The sequence below is a fragment of the Topomyia yanbarensis genome, chromosome 2 (assembly GCF_030247195.1).
Source record: "Topomyia yanbarensis strain Yona2022 chromosome 2, ASM3024719v1, whole genome shotgun sequence".
Lineage (NCBI taxonomy): Eukaryota > Metazoa > Arthropoda > Insecta > Diptera > Culicidae > Topomyia > Topomyia yanbarensis.
In genome coordinates, this window is record NC_080671.1 from 79,605,825 (window position 1) to 79,623,771 (window position 17,947).

Sequence of the window (17,947 nt, forward strand, 5' to 3'; positions counted from 1 at the left end):
TCCATATATAGCAGATACCATGTGGCTGTAATAAATAAATTTCTCCATGTTCAGTCGACGTCATCTTTGGCGCTGAGCACAGTATTGTTTCCTATATTTTGAAACAAAAAAAGGAAAAGAAAAAGAAAGAAAAAAAAGAGAATACGGAGGAATCACTTCGAAATGGGCAAGAAGAAAAACAATTCCTTAAGTTTTCCTATGGTGCTGAAAATGCTACAATATACCTGTAATCTGCACTGGGCATGATAATTTTACTCACCAAATTATACATGGTGTTTTTATTGTACCTACATGAATGTATTCCTTGTCACTTACATGCATTTGAGATCTTCCTCGCACCCCTGTTATTACCTAAAGCTCGACGCGACTCTGGACAGGGCATTTGTAATAAATTACGTAACTTCGAATAATTTGCTGGTATTAATATCCTATAATTATCGCTTTGTGTCATGCAATAATATTTCAATTTTTGAACCATTTTTTCCTAGTAATACCCTCTTGCTATCCGTTAAGGTTGCTCCGCTTTAGGCCCTCTCGTGCTAAATCATTATTCGCAACCCTGTAGTAATGATTACTTAAATGTTTTCAGTTGTTAAATACCTGTGGGATGATATGTTTATTATGCTTGTGGAAAAAGTTATTAGGCACAAACCGATTGATACCCTGAAGATTAATGAAAATTTCACTTTTCATAGCATCACTGCTTTTGACGGTCGAATTATATGCAAATTTAATTTAATTTTAAACCAGATATAGATTACGCAGTTCACTTATGCTCGAAAACGTAGAAGATGCTAACTTCTGCCTTCAAACTGTCGACGTAATAACAAATGAATGCTTTGGTTGGTGAAGGAATTTATATTTCCTCTGCACTCAAGCATTCGATTCTGCATGAAATTTCAGTCAGTTGGAAAGTGAATGAATGAGGGAGGCGTTGAATCTGAATGTCGGTTTCGATAAATGTAAGCAGAAATAGGTAACTGATTTTGAAATGTCGTAACACTGGTTTTGCGACTTAGTCCGGTCTGACTTAACACCGACCAATTGTCAGTTTGTTAACTGAAATTAATTTAGTTTTTTTCATTTAAAAATCAGAAAAGAATAATTGAGATTTAAATACAATACGATTGCACAGTCGTAATTCGTTGGTTGGGCCACATCCAGTATTGCCACAATTTAATCTGTACAGGAAGTTGAAAAATCTTTTCTATCTGTATTGCGCACTTTCCACCAACCTGGACTCCGCACTTTCAAAGTGCAAGTGATCCAAACTGCTGCTGAAAACTGCGAGCTGTCAAAACACATGTATTGCAAGTGATAGAGATGGTACTTTCATAGACAGACAAGTCGAACTAACCAGTGTATGAGAAGCATTTAATAGAAGAATAGTAAGTGCGCAGTGCGGTTAGAATCCAGTTTTTAGTGCCACAAGTAATACTTTTATTTAGAAAAATGTGCACCGGAAACATTAACAGGGTTGTTTAAAAAAAATCATTAAATGTACATATTTTTCATTAGCGCCGGGAAGATGTCGAGCTAAAGCTGAAAGTGGCATTATGATGCGATATGCGAGAAACCTGCTTGCAACAAATCAAAGGGATGAGTCTGAGTGAACGTCGAGCGGATCTGTGTAGATTGTCTACTTTGAAGATTAGCTAACATCTCGAGCAACGTGTCACGGGATTTGGGCCCCTGTGTGTTTTAAATGGTGTCCGAAATTTCAAAACACGTGGCGGAAAACGAGTCTACACCAAATGACAATATTCTTGAAGTGCAAACCCAACCGTGGCAAACGCAACGGGTTTTTGAAACTATCCACAGAAGAATTCCGGCCGGGAACAATTGAACATGAATTGTTTTAGACAGGGAAAATGCTGTTTTGTTTGGTTTGAAAATTTGGTCCTATTTTGATACTGTTGGTATTTTTAGAATTAGCAGAACTTCTGTTTGACGGTTTGGAACACTCTAAGAATGTATAACAAATTTGTATCAAATTGAAAAAAATGCATTTAATTTCCATTTTTGCATCAGCTTTGCACTGTCCCGCAGAAAAGTTTGTTTAACAAACGTCCTACGCTGATCCACTTTATTCGACGTTTGGTTAAAACGAAAATTCTCGACAAACATATGATTACGGCCTAAAAACCAACTGTCAAAATCCACTTTGAATGGAAATTCCGGACGTTACATGTCAATCACAGATGTTGGTAGTAAACGAAAGAGAAAAGTTTTCTCTTTCACAAACTGTTGTGAACTATGTTCAGCTAATAACGGTTTGTTCGGAATTTTCATTAAAAGTGGATTTTAACAGTTGGCTTTTAGGCCGTAATCATATGTTTGTCGAGAATTCTACTGCTTCTATAAATAGCACCAGCTGTTTCCAAATAGCACAGATTTTTTAACATAATAAAAACTAGTTATATTCATAGAGAGAGATGTGCAAATACGCCATATTGAGCCAGCAAACCTGTCATATATCTATGTTGTTAATGACGAATCTAATGGCGTTTTTGCCTGAATCTGAAACTGAGTCAGTTCATACATTTTGACAGCAGTTGGGGTTAGAAACTGACTCAGTTTTGCCTCAAAGCAAAAACCACACAAGATTCCTACGAAAGTGGTTTACGACAGCAAAATAAAATTGGATTTGTATTTCGCACTCTTAAACGTTGAATTGTTCCCTGTCGTATTCGTATACCTTGCGTGGAGATTTTTTTTAAATGCATGATGTTTTCCGCGAGTGTGTTTCCTTTTCAAATAGCTTTATTTTTTGTCCTGAATTGACCTATAATCGCAAGTCAGTCCCATGTAGATAGGGAATCCTATAAAACATGGGCCGGACTTGCGATTATGGGCAGTTTATTTCTGTCATAAGTTTTATTATTTAAATCAGAGAGACCTTTGCACTGTCCCGCAGAAAAGTTTGTTTAACAAACGTCCTACGCTGATCCACTTTATTCGACGTTTTGTTAAATGTAGGGCTAGTTTTTCTGTAGGGTTTTGACGTATTACACGCAACGCAAACAACATTGCGCGCAACGCAAAAACATTGCACGTAACGCAAAATACATTACGAATTTCTATTTTAATGGAAATAAATGCATTTAATTTCGCTGATTTTTAAAAATGCATCACAAGTGATCTGCCCCTACATTTGGAATGATTTCGGCGATTAAGGCACAACCCGGATAGAATTTTGCAATAGCATTTACCCTACAAACAACCATAAAACAATAAATATTGTAGTTATTACTGTTTCAACATTGTTCGATGCCAAGGTCTCACAGTAGATTTACAATAAAATTTAATATAACAATAAATTTCACTGTTCAGCAAAAAACTGATATAATGCATTCACATTAAACATCCCACAGAATAAGTTTTTCTAACTTCAATTTAGGTACTTTTGAGTTGTTCGTCGCTTTCGCACTTATTAGTATTGTCAAAAACAAAACGAGCGATTTGACTCAGTCGAGGTCTTCCGTGCAGTAAAGTACTTTTGAGTTGTTTGGGGTATACTCAAAATTCAACTTAAATTTACGTAAATTAAACTTAAGGTTGAGTTATGATTTGTGCCGTAGTTAAATGGAAACTACCTTCAGGTATCAGAATATATTGGCTCAAATGGCACGTTCCCCGACTACATATATGTGCCTTAAAATACGAAAGTTAATAAGAAAATGAGGCAACATTATAGAACAATTTCGAATCGACTTTTTCATATAAGCTTGCATACAATAAACCTTTCGTTTCGAGATGCGCAATGTCACCCCTGGAAAAACGATCATTAACATGAATAAAAAAATAGTCTCTTCATTCTACAACGGTACAACGTCGATATACTTATTTTATCGACGAAGACTACCACGCGAACCAATATACAGATGCCTGTAGCACAGACTAACAGACAAAACACTATGAGGGAATTCCCTCAAAAAACATCAATCCGACAATTTTCGCAGAACACTAGCTCCACCTTTTATTCACGGTCCCAAACACTCAATTACAGGTGGGTTTCCCCTCAGGTTTGGGATTAATTTTTCACTAGTGGTTTATCCCCCATATGCTTGTTCATATGTCAGTGGCGCCATAATTTCAAATGTGGACACAGTCCCAACTGTAAATATATTAAAAATGACCGTTAAAGCGGGCGAAGCTTTGTTTTTGGGTGTTATGTCTGTTAGTTTTGTGCCTCTAGTGTAACAACGTATTTTTGTTGAAACAATTAGGACAACATCTGACGCATTTTTCGTTCAATGTGCCACGTCGGTGCGTCGGTGGTTCATATGCTTTTTAGTTGAACAATGGTCCAATTAGCGGAGGTACAACTAAAAAGCAGTCCAGTTAAAAATGACCAACAAGCGAATCACGACTGTACTCATAGGGGCACCCACTATCAATGCATATGAAAAACTGAGACAATTTTCCCAAATTAAAGAACAGAAAAGAAATTATGCGGCAAAATTGAACAGGTATTTACCATACATTTGCCGTGTGTATGGTTGATTGTCTTTAACAATAATAAGAAAGCAAACAATCCATAGTCTAAAAATGTTCAGAAAATGGTTTCATTAAACCATTCTAGACACACATGACATGGAAAAACGGTGCCCTTTACTAACTTTTGATTCAAAATACAAAATGTTGCAAACAAATCAAATCAACAAGAATCCATTTTCATTAATAAAAGTAACAACACTGTTCGGAAGACTTTATGGCAAAGGTAAAATGTACGAAAAGAAGAACGTCAAAGGAAAAGTAAGAAGCTACGTCTTGTCTTCGGGTAAATTCAGTTTCATTCCAGGCGGATATTTTTGTACATAACTGTCACTGGAGGAGGTAATCAATAAAACCCCTTTTCAGATGTATTGCTAGAAATGTACGCTCACATCTCTAAAATCGATGAAAATATGACAGCTTCCAATACGCATCACCAAAAAAAATGTCACTGCCAAGCATAACAGAACGAAAAGACAGGATAGGAAAAACATTCACGTTTACATCGCAAACTCAAGAAAGTGCAGATAGTTTTTGTTGAATTTTATTGAGTCTAAATTCATTTTTTTTTGCATCGGTGAAATTTAACACAATCAACGGCAGGATAGCCGAAATAACGTCATAACCCCATCAGCAATGGTGAATGTTATGAAAGGTGTCCTCGTTGAATGGTAAGTAGCTTTTGTTTAATCTAAATAGTCTAGATCGGCCGGAATCTGAAATTGTTTGTCTATCAATTTCTCTTCAATGTTAAACCGACTCTTGCACCATGATTTTATTGAAAAAATGTTGTCCGTCCAGCGATTGGCAGCCTCGTGTAGCTTCTATAAACAAACAGAATTAAGTGATTGTAAACAGAATTGGCTTGAATGGTGTACCGGAAGTGACATTCTCATATTTTCCAACTTCTTTTTGTCGTTGTTCAGCAAAGGCTTCAGTGCATTCTGCAATGCAGCTTCCTTGGACTTTAAATTTCGTAACTTTTCGAAAATGGCGATACTGCTACTCGACTCCTCCTGGCTAGCCTGTACGATATTAAAATCTTGCACAAATTTTCGGTTCATCAAACAAACTTACCTTTTTGTTCTTGAGATCTGTTCTAAGTATTTCCAACCGACTTTCAGCAGTCCTAAGTTTTTCCTGTAATTCTTCAAGTTCATTTTGTTTCGAACGTCGTTTTTTGTTGGGAAATGACCAATAATAATGAGATGTACCGATCCTATCGGATTCCACCGATCCTGCGTCAACCAGACTACTGAGTATATCTTTTACGGTTTGCTCTTTCAAGCCTTTACTTCGGACGGCAATTTTTTCGAGGTCCTTCAGCTGATAAAATTCTTTTGTTTCATGAAAGATCTCCAACAGAAGAGCCTTTTTCTCATCGGCCGAAATAGTTTTCTGTCTTTTTGACATTTTGTGACAATTCCTAAATAAAAATATCTTATTTCACAGTGATCCGGCTATGAAACAATTCTTGCTGCATCTAGACGAAACCCAGTCGCTTGGCCGAAAATTTATCATTCAAGATTTGGACGAAAGACATCTTTTCATCTCAACGGATATCATCGAAACGCTACAGGCCCGGGTTGATGACTTGATGGATCGGATCAGCGTTTCTCTGCACGAAAAGGAAGCCTAAACACGGTGTAAAAGTTATCCTCTACAATATTTTATTTACGTTCAGCAATTATGGCGTCACGTGAGTCGGGAAGAATACGCGAAGCAGACAAAAAGCGTGTTCTAGATGAGGCATCCCGTAAGCGTCGGGCTCGTAAGGCTCTGGAAGCCCTCGAACAGGACAATTACCATGAAGATCCACACGCAGATCTGGTCATGTCAAAAAAAGTTCCGAAATTTCACGATAATCTGGATAATTCAAATAATCCCAAGAAAAAAACGAAACGTAGTAAGGGGGCGGAATACTATCGGGCAAAATATAGGAAAACATTTCCGCAACTGCTGGAAGAGGACAAAATGCAGCGACCGGACGGGCCAAACTATTTTACGGCCGCTACACCGCCTTCAAAGTTCCCAGAGCGGCATTTTTGCGCCGTTTGCGGATTCCCTTCCAGCTATACCTGTACTGCGTGTGGAACTCGTTACTGCTGTGTGCGCTGCTTGGGAACCCATCAGGATACGCGATGCCTTAAGTGGACTGCTTGAGCCGTACTTTGTCCGACTTTACTGCTGTAGAAGTTGAATTACAAATAAAGATAATAAAATAATACTTGCCCGAGTATTTGTTGTTTTCCGGAAATGGTTACAAATTTGTATAAGGAATCGCAAAGATACGAGGGTTTTTGAACAAAAACACAAATTTGACGTTTCGACATAAACGTTCTTTTCGAAAAATAAAAACAAAATTACACACCAAACATAGAGTACCCATTTGTGAGTATAAACTTATGTGTAAAAACTTAGAGCAATATTTCAAAAGAAGCTGTACTGCTCGAAGCTGTGCCGAATTTTTATCATGGAGTTGTTCGTGATCTCTCCAAATACAGCGCAAATTCGTTAGTTGGGTGTTCGCTAGTTGGGCTGTCCGTTAGTTGGGTGTTCGCTAGTTGGGGCATCCCGGATAGAATTTTACAATAGCATTTACCCTACAAACAATCATAAAATAATAAATATTATAGTTATTACTGTTTCAACATTGTTCGATGCCAAGTTCTCACAGTAGATTTACAATAAAATTTCATGTGACAATAAATTTCACTGTTCAGCAAAAAACTGATACAGTGCATTCACATTAAATTTTACTGTTTTTGAGAAAAAAAATGCATGGAGAAAAAGTGATTTTTTTAATGTTAAGATACATAACCACCCCCCTTTTTCACTGTAAAAGTCTATTTTACATTGAAATTTACTATCAAAACGTTAAAATTTATTGTTTTTGTATTGTAGCATAACACTAAAACTTACTGTAAATTATTGTAAAAATACTGTACTGTCACAGTGAAAATCAAGGTTTTGTTACTGTACACGCAGAAAAATGTATTGTAGATATAACAATATTCTGGTTCAAGCTCAATAATAATTATTATTGTCTCAGGGCTAATAATATTCAATAATTGCCTCAATCCACAATATTGTTATTTCTACAATAAATTATGGTTTCGACGTTTCTAGCTTTAAATCACATAATCGGTTGAATCAACAATAAAATTGTTGAAACGATTGACAATGTTATTGATCGAATGATGAGAACACGATTAGTTAAAAAATATTCTGTTGTTGAAGTAACAGATAATATAGTTAACAGTAACTATTGAAATGTTTTGTTTCTTTTAAATAAAAACATAAAAAAATTTAATGGTTTAATTTTTATTTATAATAACAAGCTCCAAAATCTTGCAGGTTCCTTTGCCAGACAATTTTTGCCATATCAAGGTTGCTCTGGAAGTTAGAAAGATAATGTTACTTTTAATATATTTATTTTTTTAAATATTGGCACTTACTCAGAGTATAATTTGCGTCAGTACTTTACATTTGGTAGGAATACACACAAAATACACAATACACGCTGATTTGCTACTATGCAAGACCAACATAAAATAAACTTGGGTTGAAGTAAAAATAATATTGTTAGTTTAACAATAAAGCAATGTATACTTAACAATCAATGAGTTCTGAATCAATAATAGAGTGACGATTTAAATCAAAACTGTATTTTGTTAGTTTAAGCGTTTGAAATTTCGCTGCGTGTACATTTCTATTCGGGATGCCCCAACTAAAAGACTCTCTTTTGTCAAAACTGAAAGTCAAAAACTGATTGACGTTTGAATGTCATTGATTTCAAGGGGTTCATTGGTTGATTTTTGTGGCGATCCAGAAAAAATCATGCTTTTAAATCCAATGGAATTTTATTTTTTGAATTTATATTTCGGAATGATTTTAGTAAAATAAATATGTTAAATATTTCGCTTCTTCCATTCAGCATCAATTAGTTTGTGTCGCAGAGACGTTAGTTTAGTAACATTTGAAGGTCATCTCTGATGTATTCAATCACATTATACAATCTTTTTTAGCTAATGGCAACGTAGTATGTTTGTGCTTTATCGGCTTTTTCCCGACGGTGTATCCATTTCCTGTTTTATGTGAAGGAATTTATCAAAAAATAATTGACGGCAAAAAGAACACTAATGACATACTTTGTCACAAAAAAACAACTTTAAACTGGAAGGAAACAGCCAACTTTTGTGAATTGTAAAATATTTTTGCTTGTTTGTTATGAAAGAAAACAAAAAATCAGCGTTTCCCTCGGGTAATTTTTGTCAGCTGTCAGTTGCCCCAATAGGGATCTTTAATTTGGAAAAATTGTGCCAGTTTTTCCTATGTATTGGTAGCGGGTGTCCTTACGAGTACACTCATATCATTCTTAAACCTTAATTATTCTTTAATGATTTATAAATTTTAAAAAATGAATTTAAATTCAACCGGCAAACTGACAGTTGTCCTACTAAATGACGTATCTACTAATATCTCGTTCGCCTCATTGTTAATCGGGACAGCACCCCATACAACATGATCTGGTACTTTGTCAATCCGCTAGCAGCCTGCCATCCCAAGTTTAATCTGCAAACTATGGTAGATCTGATAAGGCAACCTATGAAGTCATGCAAGTCTCATGGGTTTGGATGTGTTATTGTCCTAAAAGGAAACAAACTAAAACATGTTTTTTCAATAGATTCGGGCCAAAAAATTGAAAAAGGACTGAGATATTAACTCACGGTACTAATCTGCATCAGAAAATGCCTTAACCCGTACACCCCTAAAGATAACGGATACGATTCGCTAGTTGGGGCGCAATCGTGAACCAGCCAACGAATTTGCGCTGTAGTTAAAACGAAAATTCTCGAGAAACATATGATTACGGCCTAATACCATGTTCACACTACAGAGTTAAAACATGTTATAATAATTAGCAACAAGGAAAATGTCATCAAGATAGCGTTAAAACACGTTTTAACTCGTAGTGTGAACATGGTATAAAAACCAACTGTCAAAATCCACTTTGAATGGAAATTCCGGACGTTACATGTCAATCACAGATGTTGGTAGTAAACGAAAGAGAAAAGTTTTCTCTTTCACAAACTGTTGTGAACTATGTTCAGCTAATAACGGTTTGTTCGGAATTTTCATTAAAAGTGGATTTTAACAGTTGGCTTTTAGGCCGTAATCATATGTTTGTCGAGAATTCTACTGCTTCTAAAAAAGGACCAGCTGTTTCCAAATAGCACAGATTATTTAACATAATAAAAACTAGTTGTATTCATAGAGAGAGATGTGCAAATACGCCATATTGAGCCAGCAAACCTGTCATATATCTATGTTGTTGTTAATGACGAATCTAATGGCGTTTTTGCCTGAATCTGAAACTGAGTCAGTTCATACATTTTGACAGCAGTTGGGGTTAGAAACTGACTCAGTTTTGCCTCAAAGCAAAAACCACACAAGGTTCCTACGAAAGTGGTTTACGACAGCAAAATAAAATTGGATTTGTATTTCGCACTCTTAAACGTTGAATTGTTTCCTGTCGTATTCGTATACCTTGCGTGGAGATTTTTTTTTAAATGCATGATGTTTTCCGCGGGTGCGTTTCCTTTTCAAATAGCTTTATTTTTTGTCCTGAATTGACCTCCTATAATCGCAAGTCAGTCCCATGTAGATAGGGTATCCTATAAAACATGGGCCGGACTTGCGATTATGGGCAGTTTATTTCTGTTTTCTGTCATAAGTTTTATTATTTAAATCAGAGAGAATAGACACCCATTTTGACCTTTTAATAGGGATCTTTAGGGGTGTGCGGGTTAAGGCATATTCTGATGCAGATTAGTACCGTGAGTTAATATCTCAGTCCTTTTTCAATTTTTTGGCCCGAAACTATTGAAAAAAATATTTTAGTTTGTTTCCTTTTAGGACAATTACACATCCAAACCCATGCTACTTGCTCGACCCTGTAGGTTGCCTTATCAGATCTACCATAGTTTGCAGATGAAACTTGAGATGGCAGGTTGCTAGCAGATTGACAAAGTACCAGATCATGCTGTGTGGGGTGCTGTCCCGGTTAACAATGAGGCGAACGAGACATTTGCAGATACGTCATTTAGTAGGACAACTGTCAGTTTGCTGGTTGAATTTAATTTGTTTTTTTTTTTAATTTAAAAATCATAAAAGAATAATTAAGCTTTAAGAATGACATGAGTGTACTCGTAAGGACACCCGCTACCAATACATAGGAAAAACTGGCACAATTTTTCCAAATTAAAGATCCCTATTTGCGTAAAAAATAAAGGCGCGTTCAAAAGTAATATGCATATCACCACTATGTTCGTTTAGTAAGTGATAGTAACTAAATAAACCACGGTCACCATTTCGTTTAGTAGGTTGTTGTAACTGAATGAACAACACTGCAGTGATCATATACAGCCGTGATTCGCTGGTTGGACACTTTTTAACTGGACTGCTTTTTAGTTGGACCTCCGCTAGTTGGACCATTGTCCAACTAAAAAGCATCCGAACGTCGAAATCTCGTGTCAAATTTACTTTGGCAATCAATCTGACAATATTTAGAGATGTGGACAGATGCATTTACACTGCCAACATCTCCTGTGAAGAGTTTTTGACATTTGTCAGTCGGTCCAACTAGCGAATCAAATTCGTTAGTTGGACAAGGCTATGGCCCAACCAGCGAATCACGACTGTACCGATTTTAAAATGATCGATATAGTAAGTGTTTTAAAGGCCAGATTTACAGAAATATTATAAACTTGATGGAACATGGTGTTCTGTTCATTGCGATTAAAATGTTCAGACATTTTATACTTAATTGACTAAACATAAAAGTATGTTATTGTGCCCATGCTTCGAAGTGGATCTATGAAAGGGTGTTACATCCCATTCACGCTCATGGAATTTGGTTTCAATTAAATAAAACGCAGTAAACAAGTATTTTATACTCAGTATGTACTCCTTATATTTCATTCCTCGTATATAACTTAACGGGGTATTGATTATAAATACACTATTTATACTTACTAGATTCAAGTTAATGTAACATTTTAGTGAATACAAAGATAACCAGGCCATTATTTCTCTCATCTATCAGTTTCTAAATGTGGCAAATTTAAAGCCCTCATCTTGCGGTCCTTACCGATTCGGTAAACTTATCTTTAATAGCCAGCTCGATCAGCATGTTTCGTGTTACCCTATTGACGTGTTACAGATGGATTGAACTAAATTTGTTTAAATTTGCCTAAAAACAAATACTGTCTTATTAACATTCTTGAGCATTTGTTCCATTGGAGCAACAGTATTGATTATTTTTGTCGAAAATGCCCGTAATGTTTTAATTCGACCTTCGCTTGAACAATGTTTGTTCACCGTCATACAACGTTTCTTTTTATTTACCCTTCATAATTTATTCTTGTTTTTTCAGATTTCCGATTTAATAGGTTGTTTTCGCCGCATTATTAAGCTAAAATTGAAATAAATTATGACTATAATCGCTCACACTATATTTTTTCATTATTTATTCAATTACATACTCTCCATTACAGTAAGTCTTATCTCTAGGATTATACATTTATTAAAATTGCCCTATATTTTCATACAATAGTTTCAGTTATAGAATGTATTCATCACATATTAACTACTTGGTTTTGTTACATGTTTGTGATTTTTGTGCCAATGTGATCTTTCATGACTTCCTTGCTAGCCTGATATGTGTTTAACAACTAATCGGTTCATCGTGATTTATTTGCTACGCTGAAACTCCTGGGAACAATCCAATAGTGAACCGATATTATCAGATCGTTCTTCCAGCTAACATAGGCTGCTAGCAACACCTTTTTTCCGTGAAACTGCGAGTGTTCGCTCCATTCTATAGGCTGTGAATGTTTAGGGAAAGTTAATAGTATTCTAGCATCCAGGATAAATATAAATTCTTAAATAATTTTTAATTCAATAATTGGTCCTATGTATTTCAGACAGTTTTGCTTGCCGTTGAACAATGAGATTGGCACCAAATTAACAATGCAAATATCCTTCGAATTGCCTAAACTTTTCTGTTAAATGTTTAAAAATTAAACATGAAAGGTTTTGTACATATAGTTTTATATTGTGTTTATATAGTTTCTGACGAGGAAAATAAAATCACTTGTAAATATCGTTTCGTATTCTAACATAGTTATTGTATGGCATACATTTATTCCAAATTATTTGCATAATAATAAATTGAATTAATATTAATAGTATTTTTCATGACTATCTGGTCAGAGGCCAACGAGTAAAACAATATAGTAATTCATAATATAATATATGTCGTCATATTTTTTACAATTATAGCGACTGACACCCCGAGTAAGATGGACACCCGCAATATTTTGGTATTAACGAGGGGAACAACACTCCGTGATTTGTTGATGAAATGAACTTTAATCCATAATTCTGAACGAATTGATAAAGATTATTGAGACATTCACTGAATCGCACACGCCGCACCAGCTGCTCACTAAACGCCGCTCTAGAGTTACCAGTAAGTCTTTGTATAACTAGTACTTATGTTTGCTATTTGCAGTACATAGTAATAAGCCAGTACATAGTAATAAGTTTTAACGCAAGGACAATTTTTAAAACATAATTTGATTGATAAGTATAGCTCATTAAACCAATTTTATCAATTTTGTAATCTAAAAATAATTTTTGAATTTTACTGAACGTGATGAATTTGGCACCACTTGCATCTGGTATACTCAACCTGCATAAAACGTTGCATAAAGCAGGGCTGATCTTTGGAACAACCTGTTCACTCATTCAGCCCTTCGTTATGCAAATTTGCAACATTATGACAGATTAGCTAAGCGCGGTGTTTCATGAAGCGCGGCCGTTCCTTTCGATAAGGAAAGCTCGCGTGTAATTTTGGGGAAATGCGCTAATAGCATTGATTAGTTCGGAATGAATTCGCATTTTCAACATTGCTTGAGTGGTTTGAAATGGCTTGAAATGAGTCATGAAAAAAAAACTACTCGAAATTCACGTTTTGACAGTTTCAGTGCTTGATAAAATCAAAGTACAACATTTTCAGCAGCATAACTGCATGAACAAATCAAATTAAAAACATACATTTTGTTGCCAGCATTCGTGAAAGATTCGAACATAGAGTATGCAGATTTGCCAGTTACATCAAATGGGTCGGAGCTCGAGCAAAATTGGATTCAGATTGGACAGATTTGTTGCAATTTTTTCGATTATTTAGCAATACTCGATTTGTTAGAAAACTGTTGAAATTTGCTAAAAAATTTCCGGAAAAAAATACGAATTCCTGCACAACTGAACGGAATAAAAGAATCATTCTAAAGTGACGTTCCTTTCGTGTATAAAGCATGTTATGAAAGTACTTTGCCTAATACAGTGTAGATAATAATAGAGTCTGTGGTATTATAGACACAGACTAACAGACATAACACTCAAAAACAATGCTTCGCTCGCTTTAACAGTCATTTTAAATATATTTGTAGTTGGGACTGTGGCCACATTTGAAATTATGGCGCCACTGACATATGAACAATCATATGGGGGATAGACCACTAGTGAAAAATTGTTCCCAAATCTGAGGGGTAACCCACCAGTAAATGAGTGATTGGGACTGTGAATAAAAGGTGGAGCTAGTGTTCTGGGAAAATTGTCGGATCGATGTTTTTTGAGGGAATTCTCTCATAGTGTTATGTCTGTTAGTATGTGTTATAGAGTCTCGTTCAGAGGAATGCGCAATACTACATCCCACAGTTTTAGCTGCAGCTTCGAGTGACTTCAACCGAGTTACACAATAAATTCATACGGAGTGATTTGAAAACTTACTCTTTTGAGGCTTACTGCACTTTATTTATAAGTCTTCCATGTAATTTATTGCACATTGTTACAAAAAAGTATAATAAACTGAATAAAGTGTCTTGTTGATTCGATTGAAATATTTTGCCATAATATTATTTTTATCGACACTAATACTAGATGAAAACGGGTTTTCGTTGAAAACCAGTTTTCGAATTGCTGTTTAGCAGTTAACCGAAAACTGGTTTTCAGCGAAAACAGGTTTTCATCCAAGTGAAGAAATTGGCCGTTAATGTTTTGGCAGCTCCAGAACCGAGCATTTCTATATTTCATTGAATAATCTTGCTGGTTAGGGTGCTTATGGCTACCATAACCAGCGGAGCATTTGCTACTACTGCCTAGTTCAGTCATTTGTAGTTTGTTTTCGCATAAAAATCACCTGGAAACTATTAATCTATTCCCAATTCCCAATAGCGGACACGAAACCAAGCTTTGAATATAGGGTTACCACCTCTGGTGTGCAGAGTTAAAAATAATTGAAGCTGTTTTTTGACGGCTGAAAATGAACCTGATGCGACTCGTGGTGAATAGAAAAAATATTCATTCAAAAATCCTTGATATTCATTCAGTTGAATATCGTACAATAATATTCATTTCTTCAATTATCTAGGCAGATGTTTTCAAATGTCGTTGAAGCATTTGCCATAACATTGTGCCAGGGCCTACTTTGATACGTTTGACTCCTTGCTGCACGTTCGTTTCGTGTAATAATCGGAGACGAATGAAAATCTGCACGGATGAATGAGCGATTTGTTCGTTTGACGTTTTCAGCTGCGTCAGTGATTATTGAAAATGAATGCGGCTGAATATTATCAAATTTTATTCAATGATTTTGAATATTTGTAACTCTGCTTCTGAGGCTTTCTCCCGGAGGCTTCAAGAGAAACATGAGTACACTCTGAAGAGAGTGAGAGCATTTTAATTTTATTACCTACTGATTTGAACAGACACAAAACGAGTTGTTGATATCCGAGGGGACGAAATCCACATTATTGTCGCGGTAGCACTGTAGCATATCCCGGCAGTAGTGGCAGTTTGCCAAATCATCCCAGACCTTCATTGTGCCTTTGTGGCATGCTTATACATCTTCAAGTCCATCGTTTGGTTTGTTATGCAAATAGGGTTTCCACCCTTCCGGGTTTCACTCGGAGACTCCGGTTTTCGGAGACAATCTCCGGGCCTCCGGGTTTAACATCAATTTCTCCGGGTCTGGTGAGACGACGGATGATTTTGACTTTTATTGCACTGAATTTCTAACGAAATCTTCCGGTGTTCTGCTGCTTTCTCTTGCAGTGTCTGATTTCCAAAGAGGAGAGCTGTTCTCCTTTGTTGGAACTTCCTTAGCGACTGTGGTGACGAATAACATGATTCTTAGCACTCCGCTAAGAATTCCGGAAGACAGCGCAGTGTGCTTTCCAACGCTGCTCTGGAGGTTAGCAATGCTCGTTTGGCTTATCCTCCACAGCGAGAGATGGTGGTTCTTTTGGATTCTTTGCGGTTAACCGCTAATTAACCGTAGCCACACCAACAAAATTGCTCGCAAACAAAGCAGTCAACGGTCAATATGAGTTAATTTGGTAATTTGCCAACAAGCTCTAAATTGATAACCTGAGAAGTTATGAAGGGATAACCCAACTGCCCGCATCCTAATACTCTGGAGTATGTCTATTCTATCGCAGATTCGACTGACGAATTATTCCTGGTTGGAGATAGAATTTATTTGAACTCTGTCTGACTATGATTTTGCATTTTCCAGAGCATCACAACTTCGACTACCACTCCTGTGAGTCTTCTGCTTATTGACAAAATAGTCTTTCGTCGAGATGGACCGAACACGGTCTTAGACGCCAAATGACAGCACAAACAAAAAACAAATAGTCTTTCATGAACTGAGACAGGTTAGTCTATATTTCCATCATCAGTCTCGCTTTTTGGGCCTAGCTTTCGTAAATGAAGGTGCATAACGGGAATGCTCTGTTTTACCACCGAGAACTGACATACAGGTTATGTTTCCAAAGTGTGTAAGAAATAAAACTGTCGTTTTGAAATGTCAAATACAAAGGTGATTCATGCATGTGAACCTGTATGGGAGGGTGATTTTCAACGTATTTTCATTTAAATGTTTACACAAGTTTTTCGAGAAAGTTTGATCTAGCTTATATGTCTGTTCTCTGTGGTTTTACTGAGGTTTTGCCCTTCATTATTACAAATCAATTGCCGATAAATTTCGCAAGACAGATTACTACGAACCACAGACTAACAGACATAACACTATGAGGAAATTCCCTCAAAAAACATCGATCCGGCAATTTTCCCAGAACACTAGCTCCACCTTTTTTCACGGTCCCAAACACTCATTTACTGGTGTGTTACCCCTCAGGTTTGGGAATAATTTTTCACTGGTGGTCTATCCCCCATATGATTGTTCATATGTCAGTGGCACCACAATTGCAAATGTGGCCACTATCCCAACTACAAATATATTTAAAATGGCGGCTAAAGCGGGAGAAGAACGGGGAACAATTTCGAGTGATATGTCTGTTGGTCTGTGTTCGAACTTCGTCACTCTCTAATGCGGACAACCTACTACCACTGTTTACTTAAAGCATGTATTGTAGCTTCAGTTTCAAAATTGGACATTATAACTTTCCGCTGACTAGAACGGTTGTGTAATAAAGCACTTCCTGCGTTTAAAAATTGGCGATGCCTTTTATCCAAGCGATTTTTTATTTTTACCATATTTTTGTTACCCATTTTTTGTTAACGACGTATTGACACAGACTAACAGACATAACACTCAAAAACAAAGCTTCGCCCGCTTTAACCGTTATTTTAAATATATTTGTAGTTGGGACTGTGACCAGATTTGAAATTATGGCGCCACTGACATATGAACAAGCATATGGGGGATAGACCACTAGGGGACCATTCATAAATTACGTAACGCTTTTAGGGGGGGGGGGGGTTTCGACAAGTTGTTACATATTGTGACATAGGGGGGAGGGGGAGTAAGCTAGATCGTTACGTAACATGTTTTCGACGAAGAAAAAATTTTTTTTTCAAGGAATTTGTTACGTAATAGGGGAGGGGGGGGATAAAGAAATTTGTGACAATTTGTTACATGGGGGGAGGGGGGAGTCAATCTTGGGCAATTTTTGCGTTACGTAATTTATGAATGGTCCCTAGTGAAAAATTGTTCCCAAACTTGGGGGGTAACCCACCAGTAAATGAGTGTTTGGGACCAAGGATGCAAAATGCCTACCTTTTCTGCAGCTGTAATTTTTCTGCCTACATTCTCATTTCTCTCTCGATGCTGCTGTCATTCGCTAGTGCAGGACGCCCAGCGCTGTACGGCTGCCTGTGTGCAAAGCAGTATCATGACAAAAAACTACTGTCCCCAGTACAGCCACCAGACGCGAGCGGTACAGCTTCTCTTTCCTTATTTTACATTTTTTAATATTTTCAATCTTTTTAATATTTTTATTCAAAAATGACGACAATGATTGCGGCTCATTTACGCCACGGCCGGTATCAACGCTTTCGTGTGCGGGCCTCTCCCTTT

General features: G+C 36.5%; 3 protein-coding genes across 3 annotated transcripts; 2 read left to right on the forward strand and 1 right to left on the reverse strand.

Moving 5' to 3' along the window:
- The first annotated feature begins 4,949 nt into the window (after nt 1–4,949).
- On the forward strand, nt 4,950–6,136 carry LOC131678562 (general transcription factor IIH subunit 5). The gene is made up of 2 exons (XM_058958775.1): nt 4,950–5,168; nt 5,950–6,136. The coding sequence occupies exons 1-2, from the start codon at nt 5,134–5,136 to the stop codon at nt 6,134–6,136; spliced, it is 222 nt and encodes a 73-aa protein (XP_058814758.1). The 5' UTR covers nt 4,950–5,133.
- Nucleotides 5,162–5,940, reverse strand: LOC131678560 (meiotic nuclear division protein 1 homolog). The gene is made up of 3 exons (XM_058958772.1): nt 5,575–5,940; nt 5,376–5,522; nt 5,162–5,321 (listed from the first exon to the last, which is right to left on the reverse strand). Exons 1-3 carry the CDS (start codon nt 5,908–5,910, stop codon nt 5,184–5,186), a joined length of 621 nt encoding a protein of 206 aa, XP_058814755.1. The 5' UTR covers nt 5,911–5,940; the 3' UTR covers nt 5,162–5,183.
- A 50-nt stretch (nt 6,137–6,186) lies between the features above and the next one.
- Nucleotides 6,187–6,724, forward strand: LOC131678561 (zinc finger HIT domain-containing protein 1). The gene has a single exon (XM_058958774.1). The coding sequence runs from the start codon at nt 6,187–6,189 to the stop codon at nt 6,658–6,660; it is 474 nt and encodes a 157-aa protein (XP_058814757.1). The 3' UTR covers nt 6,661–6,724.
- The last annotated feature ends 11,223 nt before the right edge of the window (nt 6,725–17,947 follow it).